Genomic DNA, 19400 nt, shown 5'->3' on the forward strand with positions numbered 1-19400 from the left:
GAACCAACCAACATATGAACACGCCTAAATGGACACTTGTAGTGACCTCACACCAAAATGGAGACGATAATCTGACACAGACAAAGATATAAGCACATACGTTGTAAGACTCACTACTTCCACATGTCTAGTCCATTCTCGAGCCACCTCACTCCTAAATTACTTACCCTCAATCACTCTCCCTTTCCCAATATATACATTTATTAATCCTAACAAAGCGGCACCTCCTTCAATGTTCTTTCCTTCCTTATAAGCTAATTATGCCACCTATTCTCTTGATTTCCTATTTTCTCTCTCTCTTCCTTCACTTCTCAAGGAAAAACTAGAACAGAACAAACAAGAAAGGAAATCCCCAATGAGAAAGGAATAGACAAGTTTGCCCAAATGATCATGTTTCTGTGATCTTTACTCTTCTTTTCTTACAATGGCGCAGAAAGAGAAAGAGAACCGATTAGGAATTGAAACCAGACCATCCATTAGTTAACAACCCTAGATCTCAGATTTTAATTTAGTAAGCTAATTGGTTTGATTATGGACTGGAAACCTTAGAGCCAGAACCATTAAGGATCCAGACCGATAACCAAAACCGGACCACCCATTAGCTAAGGATCCGGACTGATAAACGAAACCAAACAACCCATTAGTGCTTACCTTGACCTCTCTCTCTCTCTCTCTCTCTCTCTCTCTCATTAGGAAGTGTGGGAAGTCATTACAACACCAGCGCTAAGCCACATTGAAGTATCAGTTTGCAGTCGAAACAGTGTACATGTTCTTCTCATTATCTATAGTCAAGCTAATTTTTACATCAATTGAAATTCTTACATCTTAATATAATGTACTATAACTAATAGGGGAAAAAATGCTACCTGGTCACATGCGACACTAGGCTCCTGCGCCTAGACACAGCCATGCGAAATGACCACCACGCCCCCATGGAAAGGCAAAAATCCCTGAGGATTCAGCAATCATTTCATGTGGTCCTATGTCTAGGCACAAGACCCACACTTTGCAAACGACCAGATAACATTCTCTTACCCAAATTATTATGAAAGTAAAATCTATTTGGAAAATAAGAACCCTTAAAAAAATAATGCAACAAATATTAGACTATAAGGTTGAAATTGAGCACCAAATTTGACATATAGCTTATAATAGAAATGCCCCATGTATCCACAGAAAATTCTGTGTGAGAAAATCTCCCAAACTACGTATGTAGGAAAACTTTTTTTTACCTTCCTTGTTTTTCATCTATCCATGTAATGTTAATCCCAATGCCCAAGATCCCATGTGAATGTATGATATGTTCTTTTATGTTAGGTATTTGATCGATACATCAAAAGTTCCAAAGCTGATGAAACGTGTTAAATTAAATCATTTAACCTATTCCATACTAAGCTGGCCTAATCTAACGCCCATACACTAAAATGGATCCCATTAGGTGCACAACACTTTAAGACTATAATCGACTTGGAAGCATGGTTTAGTTTATGTGCCAAACTGGTATTGGTCGCTGCCGATACCAAAATACGTATCAATAGTGCCAGCTCGTATCAGGCTGATTACAGAATAAAAATTCACTTTTTTATCATATTAATATCATTCACCTCCGATATTGATACATATTGACCGATAACGATACCTAAATCCCTACTTGGGAGGTTAGCAAAAACACTTCTTTCTGTTAATGTGTTTCGTCAAGAACAAGTTTTATCATATAGCATGTTTAGTAGGCATGACTCTTCTATTTATTAATGAATCCGCTACAAATTTTAAGAATTTAGACCGATATGTAATGGGTTCATGGACTTCTTGAGTAGGGTGAGTCCTAATACGGTGCAACGGTGCAAGTGGGCACAAAAATCCAAAACCCATTCGAATTATTTCTAGGCTCAGGCTCAGGCTCGGGCTCGGTTAGAGTTAGCCAAGCCCGGCCTGACACTGCCCAGGATTCATATATGTATTTATATGTTTATGATGTGTGGAGCATATGCGAATACATATATAAAATATGTGCCACTTATAAGGTGAGATTCAAAGATTCAACTTAATATGATAGACCTTACATACTAATGATCAATTATATAGATTAAATACAACCACTCAAAATGTGGAAATGGTAAATTAGCTGATGTTGATTCTTGTTGAACTCGGATTCAAATTGAACTGGCCTGGACCGAAGATGGCTGAGTTAGGTTTGAGAAATCCCGGTCCGAAGTCCAGCCATGGCAAGCCAGGCTTGGACTACACATATGAGACATCCCACTGGGCTTGGGCTTTCAAAAACCCAACCCACCCCACCTGATCTGCAACCCCCAAGTCTTAACCTCTGGTCAGTCTGGTATAGACTGATGGATTCTGCTTGTTTAGGTATATTGCTACAACTTAGAGAGGGAAATGTTATTTCCACTCTGGACACAGTTTCCTTCACCCACGGCGAAGGACTAGGAGGGGTGTTTTCGACCCTACTGTGGGAGTTAACTAGATAAATGTTAAAGGGGAAATGGAAAAAACATCAGAAAGGACTTCATTAAGAGGAGGAATATTAACACATGGGAGCTGGGAGCCAATAGATAGAAACCAATCAGATAAAAGGCTACTAGAAATCAATGCATGCTCTCTTGTGTTTATTTTTTATTTTCCTTGCATTTATCAAATTGATACTTACAGAGACAAGCTTCCAAATTGCCTGTTCCATTCCTCATATATACCGAGTTCATTCAAGGAAACGGAGGGTCTCACCTCTTGTAGTGCATTTTCGAAGTCCTATAAAATAATAAGAAAGGAAGTTCAGCCAGTTATTCATATCTAGGCATAAACATGTTGACTATATGCCAAATGAATTAAAGTTCAGAGATTGTTACTTGAAGAGTGACAGGCCTCATATCCTCCTTTTTCAGCTTTGTTATCTCCACACCTTGTCTTAGAGCCTCTCTCAGCGGTCCCATGGATGCATCCTTGACTAAGTTCTTCGTGTCCGATCCAGAATACCCTGAAATTCGACCTCTTGTCAGTCTTAAGAACAACCCAAGATGTGGCGCCCGGGGGTGGGGAATGTAGAACTTTCAACACAGTAATCATATTTGCATAAAAATGACAATAGGTTCAGGTTGAATTCTTTTTATCACCTTCAGTTAACTTGCATATGGCTTCAATATCTTCCTTTGAAAGCTTGAACAACCCATCCTTGTCCAAGAGATTCTGGATAATCCAGGCTCTGGCTTCTGCATAGCCAATCATATGGTGTATGGACCATATGGTTAGCACTCCATGCGTTTAGGAGAATGAAAAAACTAATATGAACCAGACCTGAGGATGGAAGAGGAATATAGAGTCGTTTCGTAAGTCGCCTCCGTGCTGCTTCGTCAAGCTCCTGGGGTCTATTTGTTGCTCCTACAAAACGTATAGCATGCAATTGTATTACATGACTGCAACATTGCCACACCAAATATCATATGATTTACAAAAAGAAATAAAGTTGAATCGGATCTTGCAGAAATAGAGTCAAGACCAACTCAAAATTAGATAGTTTCATACATCATGAATTGTCAGTTGTTTTTCAGAGAATTATGCCACATGCTGTTATTGTTCCCATGAAAATCAGGAGGAAGCAGCATGTCAAAACCAAAGCTTAATTCAAGCAATAATGAGGTTAGCCCAAGAACATGATCACATGTTCATGAAGTAAAATTCTTTAGCCAACAAAAAATTGAATTATTGAAATTAACTAAACAAGTAGGCATAGAGTGAGTGATGCAGAATCTTTAATTTAGGAGGAGGCAATCCTTGTGTAAAACATATTTATCAAAAAAAAAAAGGGGGGGGGGGGGCGAGGGGGAAGAGAGAGAGAGAGAGACAGAAGACAGGTTATATCTTATACAATTTATGTAGCCAAGCCCAAGTAACTGGGATAAGGCTGTGCTCAGAGGAGTTGAGCCAAGTCATGAATCACAACCAGAATAAAGTATGAATTAGTATCTTAATGATGGAAACATAACAAAAATTAACCCATACTGTCACCACTTCATCATCATATGGAGAAGTATATGAGAGAAATCCATCTTAAAAAGTTACAGCCACAGGTTAGCCGCTTGATGTTTAGCATTTCAGTCAAAAAAACACATTAACATCAAACCCAAGCACGGTTTTAAGTGTTCAACAATTACCAATAAGCAGAATTTGCTCGTTCCCACCATCAAAGCCTTCCATCTCAATCAGAAACTGTGTTTTCAGTCTCCTACTTGACTCGTGTTCGCCTTCTGACTTTCGCTGAAAGTTCAAATGGTATTCTCAGTATATTCTTCTTAGCTGCCGAATTAGTGTGATTTGGACACAAGTTAACAAAGGGTGGTCCTCCAACAGAGAATGAATAGAGATGCATGGAAGTGTGGCCCACTGTTCTATGGATCCAACTAGAATAATTCCAAGGCGAAAAAATCAAATGGAAATGATAACCACCTGTTCTATAGATAATCATAGAACATTAGCTCTGCACCATAATAATACAATTGATTTGATGGTTTCGATCATCTAATCAAGTAAATTTTCAGTGTACAATGCACAGGAGAGCCCAATCAAATGGCAGCCCTACCTCCACGCATGTTTATCAAATGTGGCAGTATGTTGTTGGAAGAGTATGTTAAGGGTCAAATCCGTCAGCACCTTCAATTACCTCTCAATAAATTGCTCAAGACATACCTGAGACAATAGTGAATCTATCTCATCAACAAATATTACAGCAGGCTGACGACAACTGGCAACCCCGAAAAGTGCCCTCACTAGCTTTTCACCCTCACCAATCTGTTTTCATCATCAAACTAAGTTAGATATTCTGACACATCAGATACAAACTACAAACAATGGTTGTTCTCAACAACTCAAAATTACATGCACACGGTCAACCTAGAGAGACACTGCATTACAATCACAGTAGACATCAATCTGTGCCCTAAAGAGAGAAACTGAGATTTCAAAATTCAGCTAGATGCTGTGAAGGCAATTTTCCTGGCAACCTAGACAAGCATCAATGCAAGTCGGTCAAGATACTAGCAAGAGTATGTATATACCAATCTACTAAGGAAATAATTCAGTGAGGCACTATAAGAGCTGAAGTGCTTCTCTTCCTCACATAGATAAGGACTTTTTGCCATACAAATATTCATACACAATTACACTCAGCTCAAGACATTGAATGATGTTGAAGAGCATATTTAGCAATAATGGAATATAGATTATTTCTGTCCTAATTACTGTCAAATTGGATCCAGAGAATCATACTGTACTTCCTCTGGAGAAAATCCTTACTAAGACACACTATGACACAGCCATGGAACAAAAATAGGAGAGCAAAAACATACCCACTTGCTTGTTAATGAACTGGCTGATATGTAAAAAAAGGTGGCTTTAGCCTCACCAGCAATAGCTTTGCCAATCATTGTTTTACCTGTTCCCTGAGAGATGAGAGAATTCATAAAACTCAAACCAAAGAAAGTAACAAATATAGCTTCTATGTTAGGACTCCGACGCTTACTGGAGGACCAAAAAGAAGAAGACCCCTTCCTGGAGACCGACAACCTTTAAATAAGTCAGGTCGTATTAAAGGCCAAATAACCATCTCAGTCACACACTTTTTAGCATGATCCAAGCCAGCTACAACATTGACAAGTAAAAAATGTAAATTAGAGTGGGGAAACCATTTCAAATAAGCAATGAAATCATACAATTTGAAGACAGATGAGGATCAAGATCTCAGTTTCAGACCTGGTTTCGGTCAGGCCCGAAACCGAGATGTGCCGGATCTCGTTTCGAGGTTTCAACACTGGGTTCAACCCTGGGTTGAAACCCAGGGTCGAAACTTGGGTTTTTCGACCATGGGTTTCGACCTGGGATTTTGTTTTGGCCAAGCCCGAAACAAAGACAAGTCGGAGATTTCAGTCAGTTTCAATCGAGATTTAGTTCCATGGATGATAGTAAAGTTAGCAAAATATTAGATTTACCAATATCCTCCCAACGAACATTGGGATCACGATCCATTATCTCATTGCTAACATGTTCAATAAGACGGGGTTCCAAATTCCTTAACTTCTCAGGAAGCTCACCATCAGGCCCACATAACATTTCCAAACTGAAACCAAAGATACAAAAGGTTAAAACGAATCATTCCTAATACTTTACAAGTCACAACTCACAACCAACTTTCTTACATTAAAAAAAGAACCCTCTTTTGCACACACTTAAAACCTTGAGACCCTAACAAAGCAGGTAATGGTGGATATTTTCTCTCCCACATGAGAAGCACATGAAAGGAACTGATGAAGCACGGCTTCAAGTTCAAGTATTGAGATCAGATTTTCTGAATCACTACTGATGGGCTGAAACCTATCCCTTGATATCAGCATGTTAAATATAAGTATTGCCCACATATTACCCAGGATCAGGCTGTAATGGCAAACCCGTATTAAAACCGGTGGAGCATGATCTGACCTCCTGTTCGAACTACTAAGTTTTAAATTGTTCAAAGGAAGAGGTGGCGGAAATATTAAACATTCAACTCAGCATAGATGTGTTTTTGTGGTTAGAACTTCCCAAAACTATATCAGAGAGATGAAGAAAGGCAACAACAGAGCAGTTTAGAAGAAGGTGCCAAGGTAAAGGGGGTAGAAGATCTAGCTTGAATTTCTAAAATCATGAGAACCATTTGAAATGACGGACCATCTCTTTGTTGAGTCATCTAATGCGTCATCACCCTTCCCTGAATTTCGTGAAGTTGTATTGCCATTATTGGCTCCATTGGATCTAATAGGAGGAACAAAATTACTTCGAATACCACGTCGAGGAAAACCAACTGATCTAACACCATAACCTCTACCAACTGAACAGTTATCACTTTGAGGGGAGACAGAAGAGCTTGGCGATCCTGCCAAGCCACGCTTCTGTCTTGCATCCATTTCCTGCCAAAAAGAAAATTATATCATTAATAAGAACCTTACATGGTCAAAATGAAAAGAGAAAAGAGAGTGAATATAATCTGCAGCAGGAAGGTCCATGCTTCTTGAGAATTGCAGGACCTAATCTATATGATTTGTGACGAAAAACGAAAAGAAATAACATGAAAGAATCAAAGGAAAATGACTGCCATTCAATGGCCAGGATAAAAGACACATTTCGGCAATACACCCTCACCACCCCAGATTTCTTATCTCAGTTATTATTGTTTTCAAGGGGGGGAAAACCACTGAAGGAAATATTGTATCAGTTCACACATTCCATTATATTATCCAAAAAAACATAGATCTCACAACTATCTACTCAAAAGTCAGTACCACACCTGAAGTTCCATCTCTCCCTGTCTCTCAGAACATTTGACCCCTATCCCAATAAGCTCTGATAAGACACTTGAAGAAGCTTAAAATTTAGCTTATGTGCTTTGTATTTAAATACCAATATCATAAATATCACCTTCTTGTGTTGAATTATGACCATCTTAAAATTCCTTTGAACCTCATTTTGTTTTGTGATCTTGATTTTTGTTTTCCTCTTTTGATAAGAATAAAAACATGTTACACGAAGGTTTATAGCAGATTCAAACTAAATCTATACTTCAACCATGCCTTTCACTCATGAACTTATTCTTTTAGGCCTTCCAATATTTCAGAAGCTTGTTTTTTACTGACCAAACAAAAAACCATATATTTGGCATTATCAGCAATTTCACACATAGTTATGGATGGCAATTTTTATGTGGTAGTTGGTCACAGGGATTCTGTCTTGTGAACAGATCGCAGGGCTTCCACATATGTCCGCACCTAATAAATAAGAGCAAGACAAAATGCTGTGATTATCTTTCATTAACAGTTTTCGTCATTAGTTGTTCAGATGGTTGAATGTTTCCGTCTTTATTTCACTTCAAGGCTTAAAGAAAAGTAAGAGACAACATAAGTGATGTAATAAAATTATAAGCACACATTATGATTCAGAACCTCCTGCATGCAAACAAGTGCACCTGCATAGGGAAACAACAAATCACATGATATAATGAACTTACATATCTACAAGTGCATATGTATGAAAATTTGTGCCTGTTTTAGGTCTTATTCTACCATGTCACTACTTGTTCACTTGCATGTATACAAATCACATGCATATTCTTTGGTTTAAATAATGTAGGACCAGAACCATAATAGGACTAATCCAAGGCAGGATCAAATAGAAAGCTTCCAATAAATAAGAAAGAGAACCATGGGATCTCAAATTGGTTGGAAGAGAATGATGAGATCTTAAATAGATAACCAAAGAGAACAATGGGAACTCAAATGAGGGAACAATAATCTGCTGAAGTAACAAATGGGTTGAATACTTTTCTTGCCAATGGGCTGAATACTCTTCTTGAAAATAGAATAAATCCCCAATTAGAAAACAATCAGAATAGAGAGAAAACAGATCAAACAACTTTTAGGGTTGTGGGAGACCCTAATCTTCTCTCAAATTTATGATGGGGTTGGCACGTGTTCTGAATTCCAGCAACTAGTGTAGATCTTCAACAACTAAGCCTTATCCCAACTAAATGGGGTCGGCTACAGTAATGGAGAAGAATAAACAGCAGTAATGCAGCAACTTGTTGTCGATTCAATTCACATAATAAATGATGGTAGGGGAAATAGGAAGTGGATCTCTCACCCTAGGCCACTCACCCTAGCTCTCACAGCCAATCCTCTCGCAAGACAATCGCTTGCCAAAGCAAAGTAACTCTAATTTTATTAACTCAAATCTGTTCTGCTCCTAAGAGCTGATTACATATATATAGTTCAATGGCTTAGACAAAAATAGAAACTAGAATCTAACTAGGATTCCCAATTAGGATTACAACTCAAACATAAATAGGAAACTAAATATAATAATAAAAGTAACACCGAACATCAACTCCTCTAAGCCAGCTGTTCAGGTGGGGCCCATATCACTTTTCATGTGAACAGTACCGCATGAACATACATCATTAAAATCTTCTTCATGTGAGAACGTGTAGTGGTATAAGCAGACAGCCACAGACCCAAATCACATAATACATATGTAGGAGTGCATCTCTATGCACATTTGGGCCTGTTTAAGTCTGGGTCACCATCTTTAAAAAAAGAATAAAAAGAAAGCATACTTCATAACCTGGAGAAAGCGACACCAATAAGAAACTGCAGTTAGAAGGAAAGTGAGTACCAATTTTGCTCTTGCTGTGACAAATCCATTGCCAGAAACATCAGCATTAGCCTCCTCAGTGCTTGATGGGGACTTGATACTTTCAAACCTAGGGCTACCAGTTTCCATATGTGCACGTTTTATTCCATAGCCACCATGAGGTTTTGCTTCCTCTTCAGCTTGCAGAAATGAGGTGATCCCATGGCCTTTATGATGGTTCTGATTAAATGAGTGAGCTTTTTCTACTATAGTGCAGTCCTCTGAGCCGTTACTTCTGGAGTTCAGCATACACTTGTATGAACTATTATTTTCCTTCACCTTGTTGCCATATATAGATGTTAACTTTGCCTGTGTCATTGTCTTTGAAGGCTTGCAATTCAACTCATCATTCTGCCTGTTCAGTCGGCCTGCCAGAGATGAATGACCTTCCCCAGAGCTGCAGCTTTGAAGAGTGTCCGAGTTGATGCTTCCTGATGAGCAGTGAATCTGAAATTAAAGAAGCAATTTACTTATAATTCTTATGTAATGTCCACCACAGAATCATAGAGATTTCAGTTTGCACAGTGAAGCAGCGCTACAATATCATCATTTACAGCTCATAAGATATAACTAACTGATGACCATACTGACAATACAAAGGGAAAGTACTCCATACCCCTGGACCAGCAGTCTTGACCTTAGGTTTTTGAAAGAAAGCACGGAAATACTTTGAATGCTTGACCATCTCAACGTCAATTTCCTTCTTCACAAACACAAAGCCTGGATCTCTTTTCGCTTGTTCAAAAGCCTGGCTGAATTCATACGAACACCAACCATCACCATTTCACGTCACAGTGTATAAATACGAGACAGGGAAATGCTTTTGCATAATCAAATGCATGATTTCCTCAATCTAATTGGTACTAAACGATGTCTTTTTAATCAGCCAGCGAGAGAGACATAAAAACATGTAACAACGAGATATCTTTGAAGAAATTTGCAACTTCAGAATGTAAGGTGGAAGTACAGAGAAACCTGCAATCGTCACTCTAAATTTTTAATTGGGGGTGGAAATGTTCTCCCATCACTTTTGAGTATGCGAAAACATCACATGGACATTCAGCTTGAAAGGAAGACATGAAAACCAGTAACGACGAAATTCAAGGTTGAAATTAAGGTGGAACTGGAAAGAAACCTACCGATCTGATTCTGGTGCAAGGGAGCGGCGAGCAGTATCGATCTTCGAAGCGACTTCTCTTCGAATAGGATCGATGAAGGCCTCGTCAACATCAGTGCGAGTTTGTGAGTCGAGGAATCCAAGGAGACGGAGGCCAAGTATTTGGGCGGAGGAGAAATCTCCTCTTTCCAGAGCGATATCGGCACCGAACAGAAGTGAGTGAAGCCTCTTCAAGTTCTGATCCACTTCTTCCCTCCAACAAAGCTCCGCTGCTGAATTGTTCTTCCCCATCCGTTTCTCCCTGGCCGGAGAGGAAGATGACGATGATACTCTCAGACTGGGAACCTCTGATTCCTTTGTTCCCGCCATTTTGATTTTCGTCTTCTTACCAGGTACCAGCCTTGCTTTCAGAGCCAACTAATATATAGAGCTCTTAGGAGTTTGGAGGGAAACAAGAACCGAATATCCATTTCTATTTGTTTGAATTGGGATGAAGCATATAAACTCGGAACTCGGGGTGGAATCGGTCCTAAAAACCCTAGAATCGCCCTCTCATCTAAAAACCCCTTGCTCCCGTTCCAAAAGCCCTAAAATTAACCCTCCGGAACATCAAGTCGGGGAATCGGGATGAGTCATGGCCAATCCAAAAACCCTAAAGTTGGCCCTCCCGAACATCAGAGTCGAGACTCGGGATCAGTCATGGTTTCGATTTTTATTTTTGAAACAATGATTAGGATAAAAAAATCCATATGAGAGGAAAATTGCATTGTAATGTCTTGGAAAAGTTTTTATCTCTTTAATACAAACCTTGATGAATTTTAAAGCAAAAGGGAAAAGTGTTTCCCTCATCCGTAGTTAAGGGTTTGTGCACGAATTTTTACCTGAGACCTATTGAAGCACAATGATGGTCATCGATGAAGGAAGTCCTCCTTCATTGTAGCTTAAGCAAAGCTTTGTCTGCCAAGGCAAAATCGTTTTTATATTTTGACAAATGTTTTTCATAGTTTACAAAAGCAAAGTACGTCGCACCGTTGAGCAGGATGTGAATGGGTGATTTTGGATGAAACAAATAATTTTTGAATGTCACTTGTCCCTTTTCACTTACAAAAATAAAAAGGTAATGTTTATAGGGTGGAGAATTGTCGGAACAAACGGCATAGAAAGTGTACTGATAAGTGATAAGTGATAAGTAGCCATGAAACGGTTTCATACATAGGGGCAAAGAGTTCATTTTATGTGAGAGGGTGGTGGTGCCCCTTCTACCATTGGCTTAGGTAGCCTTTTCCCAAAATTGTTATTTTCTTTGACACAATTGCTTGCTTAGTCTCATAGCATCTTTGGTCATCACAAATCTGTGAAAGAGTGGTGAGGGAAGAACAAAAATTATATTTCTAATGATTTGAGCATCAAGTTACTTGTGATGTTAAGGCTTTCCAAGGTTTATTGAAGGGTGTAGCTAGCTTATTTCATAGCCCAAGTCAATTTTTGTCCCTTTGCCCTCACTTCTTTGGCACTAAACCAAACTTGTCTTGATAGCCCAAATATCTATCACGTGGTAATCTACCAAAGATCAAGCTCTATGAACAGATTATCCACACCATCATCTATCCATCTAATGATTCTAGTTTATTGAGGACCAACAATAGAAATAGATAAAGAACCTGAAACTATATATGTTATAAATCCATTAAATGGATACTTTAGACTCAATGATCAAGTTAACTAGGGTAGCCATCCACACTGCACAAAAAGTGGGGACCATCAAGCCATCAAGGCAAGGCCTCCTCACCAAGGTCATCACCATCTATCCATATATATGATCAACATTAAAATTGATTCAAAAGCTCTCCCCTGATCCCCCTCTCTCCCTTTATCTCTTAATACAAAAATACCTAATTTCAGCTTATTTTTACACTACAGATATAAAGGGATTGTACCAAGACAAGTTCTGAATCAGATCTGCCTAACCAATTCCGATACAATTATCAAATTGGAGTCTCGAAGAATTCCAACAGGTAAAAAAATAAAGAAATGTTCAAAAACATTGCCGGCCTGATTGTCAAGATGAGCCATTGAATTTGCCATACAGCATGTGTGTATATATTTATATCACTCTAACCATTGCATCCCAGAAGGGGCATCAACAGCACAAACAATAGGAGTAGAAAAGGACATTTTCCCCTCAGATTGCTAGTGTGATAGTCTGATAGAGCATCTGCACGAGGAAGAATAGGGGCGCGACTTCATTTCCAATATTATTAACATGCTGTCATATTTTTCGAACTCTTCGAGTTCTTGTATTTTGAGAGACAACGGCTCTGGCAGAACATTAGCGAACTGGGCCAGAACAATGAACACTTGTGTCTTCGTCAATTGTTCAATGAATTTCCGAAGTCTTATTCTAACATATGGTGATTATGACTTGAATTGAAAATCAACACATGATTAAATTCTCAAACATAAAACAAATCCACAAAATTTGAATACCAAACAACTATACATCACTCTATAAATGACCAGGTCTAGACTTTACTGATTCACTTCTTTAAGAAAATAATAACGAATAATGAACAAAAGATTGCAAGATTTTTTGGCAAAGTTGACAGCGAGGCTTGGTGAACTCCTCCATGTGGTTATTCCCCGCTCAAAGGGCTGTTAATGTTAAGAATTATGATGTACAAAGTGAAAATCAGGCACTATGATCATCTTCTTCTTCTTCGACCCCACCAATCTGGTATTTTCAACCTCCTGCTTCTGTGCTCTGCAAGCCTTGCCCCAGGAAGTTTGTGCCTGACCTGTCTCCATAACATATTGACAGCATCTCCCATCTTTGGGGGGTACTGGAACTCATAGTGATGGGAGATGTACTTCAGCCTCTCCCACATCTTCACCCATCTCTCTTTTGGGATTTGACGAAGCTGCTGGACCATGTAACCAGGTTTTAGTGCCTCTTGGATGGAGAAAAAGACAGAGAACTCAGTGTAGTCAAGATCATCCTCATAGGGAAGCTCAATCCGGTCACTCACAATGACAGGGACGCAATGGCTGATAATAGCATCAAAGAGGCGGCACGAGGAAGGGGTATCTCCAGCAGGATTCAAACAAAATTTTGATGAACGCATCCCTTGTGATGACTGATACAACAGTAAGGAAATGAGATGGACTGCAAACCTTTAAGCTTTGAATATATGCACAAGACCTAAAAAAATAAAGAAATACAGATAATAGCAAGTCTACGCACGCACATGCCTGTGATGTTGGAGGGTGGGTGTGTCTGTGTGGAGAGAGAGAGATGCAGTAGCACTTGACTGGTTGGACCAGCAAGACCGGGTTTGGAAACCCAAACCAAGACGGAACCGGTCCAACCCAGGCTTTTGGTCCAATAAGGGTTGGAAATAGTTTAGTTAGTCTTTGTCCTTTATTCATATTTTGAGTTGGATACATACAAATACGCTAGTTTAGTTTTAGAGTTGGATTACGAGATAGAGTTTGTTTGCAAGCTAGTTTCAGTTTTATATTCCAATTAGGCTTCTTTGATTTTCATTTATCTAAACTCTGTAGCCCACCGTTGGAAGACAGAATTAAATAGAAAAGTATTGGGTTTGCTCAACAAAGAGTGAGGTGTGAGTGTGTGTTTCCTCTTCCCTCCTGCAACTTTGAGTTTCTTCTCAGATTTCTCCCCTTCTCTTACCAGCCCTCCACCAAAAAGAGCCTTAAACCTGCCATTAAAACTTCTAGATCTACTTAAAGGCTACTGATTGATGAAATCACAAAAATAAATTAAAGATATAAACATCCAAAGGAGTCCAGGGATCACAAATGCATCAAATGTCTTGAGTTTGAAGACAGTAAAAACCACCTCGATGTCATAAAAATGTCTCCTCAGCCCACTCATCGAATTAAAGATGCCAATTCTTTACACTTGCCACATATCTTGACATTTTGGGGAAGGGTGCAAAGCCTGGTATTATTTCAAATTTTATGTATTTTACAAATAATATCAGTTATGAACTAGGTCAGAATATGCTAAGGACAGTAACAGAATAACATGGCCGCTACATGTGAACTACCTCACACAGAAAAAAAATACTAAAATCAATTCACCGGTTCAACACTCACCGCTTTTATGCTTTCACCTGTAGCAAAGCTTTCCTCATAGTGAACATCATCATAACCAACTAAAATCTTGGCCAGTTTAGCACGAATGATTCCTTCCTGCAATATGACATTGGCCTACAGTAATTATTTGTGACTCCCCAAAATTTTAATAAAATAAAGTAAATGATTAGAGACTCCTATACATGAAATTAACATACATCTTTTCTTACTGTCCTCCCACGGAAGAAGAGAAGTGTGGTCCGAGATTCAAAAGGGTCAAGAGAATTATCATCTATAATGGAATCCACAACATGAACATAGGGAGCCACCACATCTTTGCTCAGATAAGACATGCTTTTTGGATAGCGTCCAAAATCTGCAACAACAAGTATAGATGCATTCACCTGATCCCGAAGAAATCTGAAAGCATTCGGGTGATGCATGGGAATTACATGGTCACGGCCTCCAGACCTCTGCCAGTACTTGGATTTCCTCAGAAACTCCAGCAGGTCAATCTGAAATCAGAACCAAGTGGTTTTGTAAATCACACATAGAGAGCAAGAGAAAGTTTTCTAAGTCAAAATAGAGAGACAAATGGCATCTCAACAGTGCTTAATTACAGAATCTCCACTAACGAGATATCCACAATAGTTCATAGAATCAAAAAAACAATTTAAAAACCACAGAATCAAGAAGAATAAGTTTGAAAAAAAAAAGGAAAATGAAATTCTCAGAAACAATAAACAGGCTGTATCTCAGCATGCGCAATGTTACCAAAACTAAGATCGGTTTCTACCCAACCAGAAAATCATCATTGCCACCTAAATTGGCTCACAATCTGCTAAACCAGTTTACAGTTTAGGATCTATAGATAACCAGATATTGATGTTTAGGATCATATTTAACCCTCTCCTAACCTAGCTAATGATTCAGTAAATCAGTTCACAGTTAAGGGTATTTAGAGAATCAGATACCTACGTTTAGGATCACATTTAGCCCACTCCCCTCCCCCTCCCCCCCCAAATAAAAGAGATAAATAAGAAAGAACCCTGCACAAATATGAACTGTGAACTAAAAAGATGGTGAACAATAGGAAGAATAAGCAGATGATAGGAAATCCCAGTTCACAGGGAGAGAGAGAGGGGGGGTATAGACTACAGAGAGAGAACTACAGAGGTAGTGTATCTCTATGCTACAGATTGGCTGCTGCAACATGCCAATCCACACACAGTGATAAATGAGAAGTAACTCATCGAAAATGTTCCAGCTGTGCCCGACTCCATGATAAGTACTGATGTTTACTAATACAGAACGAGTTTCCTCTTTAGAACCTAACTGCCATAAACCCCATTACCCATCAAAATTTCAAGTGCCTGTAGAATCCTTAGTTTCCAACAGATTCTACGGTGTTACAAAGAAATTTGCAAATGGACTCAGAATGATGGGATTAGGAACTGGTATTCTCAACTAATTTTTTCCCCTCATGCTAAATACGCTACTGGAAGCTTCTTTGTCAGTCAAAGAAAGTCAGACCTACGCAATTACTGAATCTAGCCTTTAATTTCCGCCATAATTCATATCTACCATGATTCAGAAATTTGCAGTCAAAACAAATGAAAGAAAATCCCAACAATTCTAAAGTAACGTTGAACTGTGTGGTGCAACTTCATTCAAAAATCAGGCGCCACATCGAGATGAATACGAATGAGATCACAAAGAGTCAGAAAAAAAAGTCAAACAACACCAATCACAAATTGAAGGGGTGATTTATGTTAAGGCTCCATTGGTTTTCAGGCAAAAAATCACGTAAAAGGAAAAATTCCAGATAAAGTTTTAATGAAAGCAAATAAAGCCAAAAGAGAAAGGATAACAGAGCACCTGTAATCGGCGATCAATCTCTGTATCTGGATCCGTCATGTTATGCCCGTGGGTATTGAAACTCAAAGACGAGAAAAAGGGAACAAAGAAGACGTCCGCCATCTCCGGATCCGAAACCCTAACCGCCTCTTTCGTCTCCTCTGCATCTCCTTCTCCCTCATAAAAAAGCGACACCATCATCCAGTACTCCACACTGTGCTGCTTCTTGAGACCAGAATGAGAAGGCCAGGGAGGAAAATTCCTAGCAGTGACAGGAGTCTCATCGGAATTCCGGCGGTCGATCATGCCAACATTGAATCGACGTGGAAGATCGTACATGAAGACTCGGAGAGGTGAATGTGTGGGGCAGATAGACAGCTGATGTTGTTGAGGCAATGGAGAAATAGAGAAGAAGTGTGCTCTGAGATCAAGGGTTCCAGTGAATATAAAGAAGGATATGAGGAGGACGAAGAAGAAGAAGAGAGATAAGAGTGCTTTCCCCAGCATTTTGTATTTTGCTACTGTAAGCTTCTCTCTATCTCTCCCAACCTCCTCTCCCTCCCCCTCCTTTCTCCTTTTTTATACCTTCTCTCTCTGTGACCGCTTCTGCAACTGTGCTCTCCTCTCTCCCACCTTTTTATTCCCTTGTGTGCTGTGTAACCGTATTGTCGATTTGCTGTGTTTTTTGTTTAGCAGTTATTACGTTTGGAGTGTTGGGGAAGGTAGCGAATATATGACGGTACGGCGTCGTGGGGTACGGTGAAAGGTCAATACCTTAAAGTAATCGGTCCTCATGCGTTAGTTATGGTCTCATTTATAAATGAGCTCCTCTCCGGGGAGCCCAGCACGCCAAGTGAGCATCTAGCCATTGAGTTGTGCTGCACAAATCTTTGGGCATGAGTCAAGTTGTGTGCGATACAGTTCAGCCCTTGGATGCCTTTGGACACATCCTAGGCGCTGGCCTCCCTAGACAGCAGGAGCCGGCTCCTTTGTAGTCGGGGTTGTACTAATCAGGCAATAAATGGGCTAAACATATCTATTCATGGGCTCATACTAAATGTATTACAATCGGGCTATGTAAGTTTGATCCATGTAGCTACTAATGAGATACAATTATTTATAATAAAACAATAACTTGAGAGAATGTTCCTCACTAGGCTAATGGACGTTCATAAGTAAATCTCAAATTTATTTAAAGATTTATGGCCTTCAATCTCAATGGATATACATATAAAAACCTTGATTTTTTGCTCCATTTATTTTTGTCCTATCAACTCCATAGTACAATAATATACAATTACCAATTCTATGTTTTTCTCGGCCCATAGTCCTTTACTTATAGCTTACACAATACAAAATGATAAATTAATCAAGGATTTTAAGAAAATATATATTTGGGATAAAATAGGGAAAGTGTCAGGTCTCAGTCAAGCGTCCATCGGTCCATCTCTTTGCATTGTGACCGACATGTTTGGCTAACGTGTTAGACCGGTTTCGAGCTTTCACCGATTAGAACAGGTTGATCCTACAGATGCAGGCTTATAATTGACACCCCTTTTGAGAACCTGAAACCATACCAAGATTTATGGTATTTTTGTAACTTTTTTTATAATGTTGAACTATAATTGACCTTGTTGTATACTTGTATTGGACATAAATTTTACTTGTGAAATGGGTTCAAAATCCTATATAACATAGATCCACACATATTCTCCTTTGCTTGCCACATGGCATTTTCTAATCTACAAATTTTACCTACCTTAATGAATATTAACATTTCTTAATGAAATAAAAGGAGAGGGTTTCCTACAATACCTAAATACTAATGAGTTTTGGAGGAGAGGGTGTGAAACCCACCCAACCCCTCCCCCCTTTTTTTTGTCTTGGTGTGCAAAAGAATCCACGCAGTGTGTGGATCTTTACACTAAAATAAATCACATGCAATGACATTGCTTAAGTCTTGAGAAACTCCCTAAATAGTCATAGGTTCCCTTCTTCAAGGGGAAGCAAAGAACCTCTACTAACAAAATGAATATATGGAGAATAATTCAAGCTTAATTATTAGAGTTTTTCATTCAAGTTTGGATGGGGAAATCCAATATTTCTGTACATTTTTTTTTATTGAAATGTTGTGAAGATTCTGATTTTTTTTAAAAGCAAATTATTCACAGATTTTGGAATCTGAATCTTTCGAGCCGAATTATTCACGAACTCCTTAAAAAAACAATTTTTTTAAAATTTTCAAACCAGTTAAAAATTCGGTCAAAATTATTCTCAAATTAGCTAATTATGGATATGACAATTACAAGCAACCAAAAAGCTAATGCTTACAAATATGATTGTTTGATAGATTTCAACTTATATTTTGTTGTGGGCTAGGTTCTTTTGGTTGGGTCAACCAACAAAATTTACTTGTTCAGCACAATTTTACCGTTACTTGAAAGCCTAGAAGTTGCAAAAATTCTATTCACAGCTAGACCTCAAAGTCCCCTGCCCTAATACCAAGTTTCAACTTAAGAGCAATTTGCAAAGTGATAAAAATGAAATATTAAAAGAAAAAAAAGGAGTGTCTGAATGACACCTCTACATATTTAGAATTTAATACCTTCTTTTAACTATCCTTGTCTTATTTCCAAAAATTCTTTAAGAGTATAAAAGGGTTTTGTCATGCACATATTTTGAATAAACATGTGAAATGACAACATTTAGGGTGTTTGGTACACATTCTCATTCTTATTCTCAAATTGGAGAATGCATTCCTAACATAGAACCGTAATGTAGTTTGGTACATCTCTGTCCAGAATATATTCTTGATTTTAGAAAATGGGAATTGCATTGTATCATGAATTTGCAAAAGCCAAGTTGAGGCTAGTGAGATGAATGCATCAAACTGAGAATGCACACCACTCATAAACTAGTCCAAGTGGTGCAATCATACTAACGCATTTCATCAAACACCTTTCTTACAACCAACAAAGCCATTCCCTACAGATTTCTTCCTTTTCAGTTCCACTAATTCTTCCCTACAGAAGCTATGATTCTCATAGACCACATGAGGCATAGGCGAAAGTTTCCAGGCAATCCCTATGGTGTTGGTCTGAAGCTT

At 38.7% G+C, this 19400-nt stretch overlaps 2 protein-coding genes across 5 annotated transcripts; both read right to left on the bottom strand.

Moving 5' to 3' along the window:
* Window positions 1-2557: 2557 nt before the first annotated feature.
* Window positions 2558-10733, bottom strand: LOC122653573 (ATPase family AAA domain-containing protein FIGL1). Of its 4 annotated transcripts, none has more exons than XM_043847445.1 (13): window positions 10362-10733; window positions 9860-9974; window positions 9205-9669; window positions 6709-6947; window positions 5994-6121; window positions 5528-5646; window positions 5355-5447; window positions 4696-4797; window positions 4164-4266; window positions 3307-3390; window positions 3126-3221; window positions 2862-2989; window positions 2558-2763 (listed from the first exon to the last, which is right to left on the bottom strand). In XM_043847445.1, the coding sequence occupies exons 1-13, from the start codon at window positions 10706-10708 to the stop codon at window positions 2662-2664; spliced, it is 2121 nt and encodes a 706-aa protein (XP_043703380.1). In that variant the 5' UTR covers window positions 10709-10733; the 3' UTR covers window positions 2558-2661. The 4 variants fall into 4 exon arrangements, with proteins under 4 accessions (XP_043703380.1, XP_043703379.1, XP_043703382.1 ...); XM_043847444.1 differs by having other exon boundaries at window positions 9839-9974; XM_043847447.1 differs by having other exon boundaries at window positions 9860-9970; window positions 10362-10492.
* A 2032-nt stretch (window positions 10734-12765) lies between these two features.
* LOC122654344 (probable arabinosyltransferase ARAD1) lies at window positions 12766-16922 on the bottom strand. Its single transcript, XM_043848403.1, has 4 exons — window positions 16316-16922; window positions 14656-14952; window positions 14459-14554; window positions 12766-13473 (listed from the first exon to the last, which is right to left on the bottom strand). Exons 1-4 carry the CDS (start codon window positions 16799-16801, stop codon window positions 13042-13044), a joined length of 1311 nt encoding a protein of 436 aa, XP_043704338.1. The 5' UTR covers window positions 16802-16922; the 3' UTR covers window positions 12766-13041.
* Between the last annotated feature and the right edge of the window lie 2478 nt (window positions 16923-19400).

This window comes from Telopea speciosissima, chromosome 3 (genome assembly GCF_018873765.1).
Source record: "Telopea speciosissima isolate NSW1024214 ecotype Mountain lineage chromosome 3, Tspe_v1, whole genome shotgun sequence".
NCBI classification, from domain to species: Eukaryota; Viridiplantae; Streptophyta; class Magnoliopsida; order Proteales; family Proteaceae; genus Telopea; species Telopea speciosissima.

Excerpts from the sequence above, each read along its gene's own strand:
- LOC122653573 (XM_043847444.1), bottom strand. The coding sequence starts at position 10,708 with ATGGCGGGAACAAAGGAATCAGAGGTTCCCAGTCTGAGAGTATCATCG. Across the intron at positions 6,122-6,708 it reads GATGACTCAACAAAGAGATG|TTTGGAAATGTTATGTGGGC; the intron begins GTCCGTCATTTC and ends CTTTGGTTTCAG. Across the intron at positions 2,990-3,125 it reads CATATGCAAGTTAACTGAAG|GGTATTCTGGATCGGACACG; the intron begins GTGATAAAAAGA and ends GTCGAATTTCAG.
- LOC122654344 (XM_043848403.1), bottom strand. The coding sequence starts at position 16,801 with ATGCTGGGGAAAGCACTCTTATCTCTCTTCTTCTTCTTCGTCCTCCTC. Across the intron at positions 14,953-16,315 it reads AGATTGATCGCCGATTACAG|ATTGACCTGCTGGAGTTTCT; the intron begins GTGCTCTGTTAT and ends TTCTGATTTCAG. Across the intron at positions 13,474-14,458 it reads CAGGTGAAAGCATAAAAGCG|TCATCACAAGGGATGCGTTC; the intron begins GTGAGTGTTGAA and ends CTGTTGTATCAG.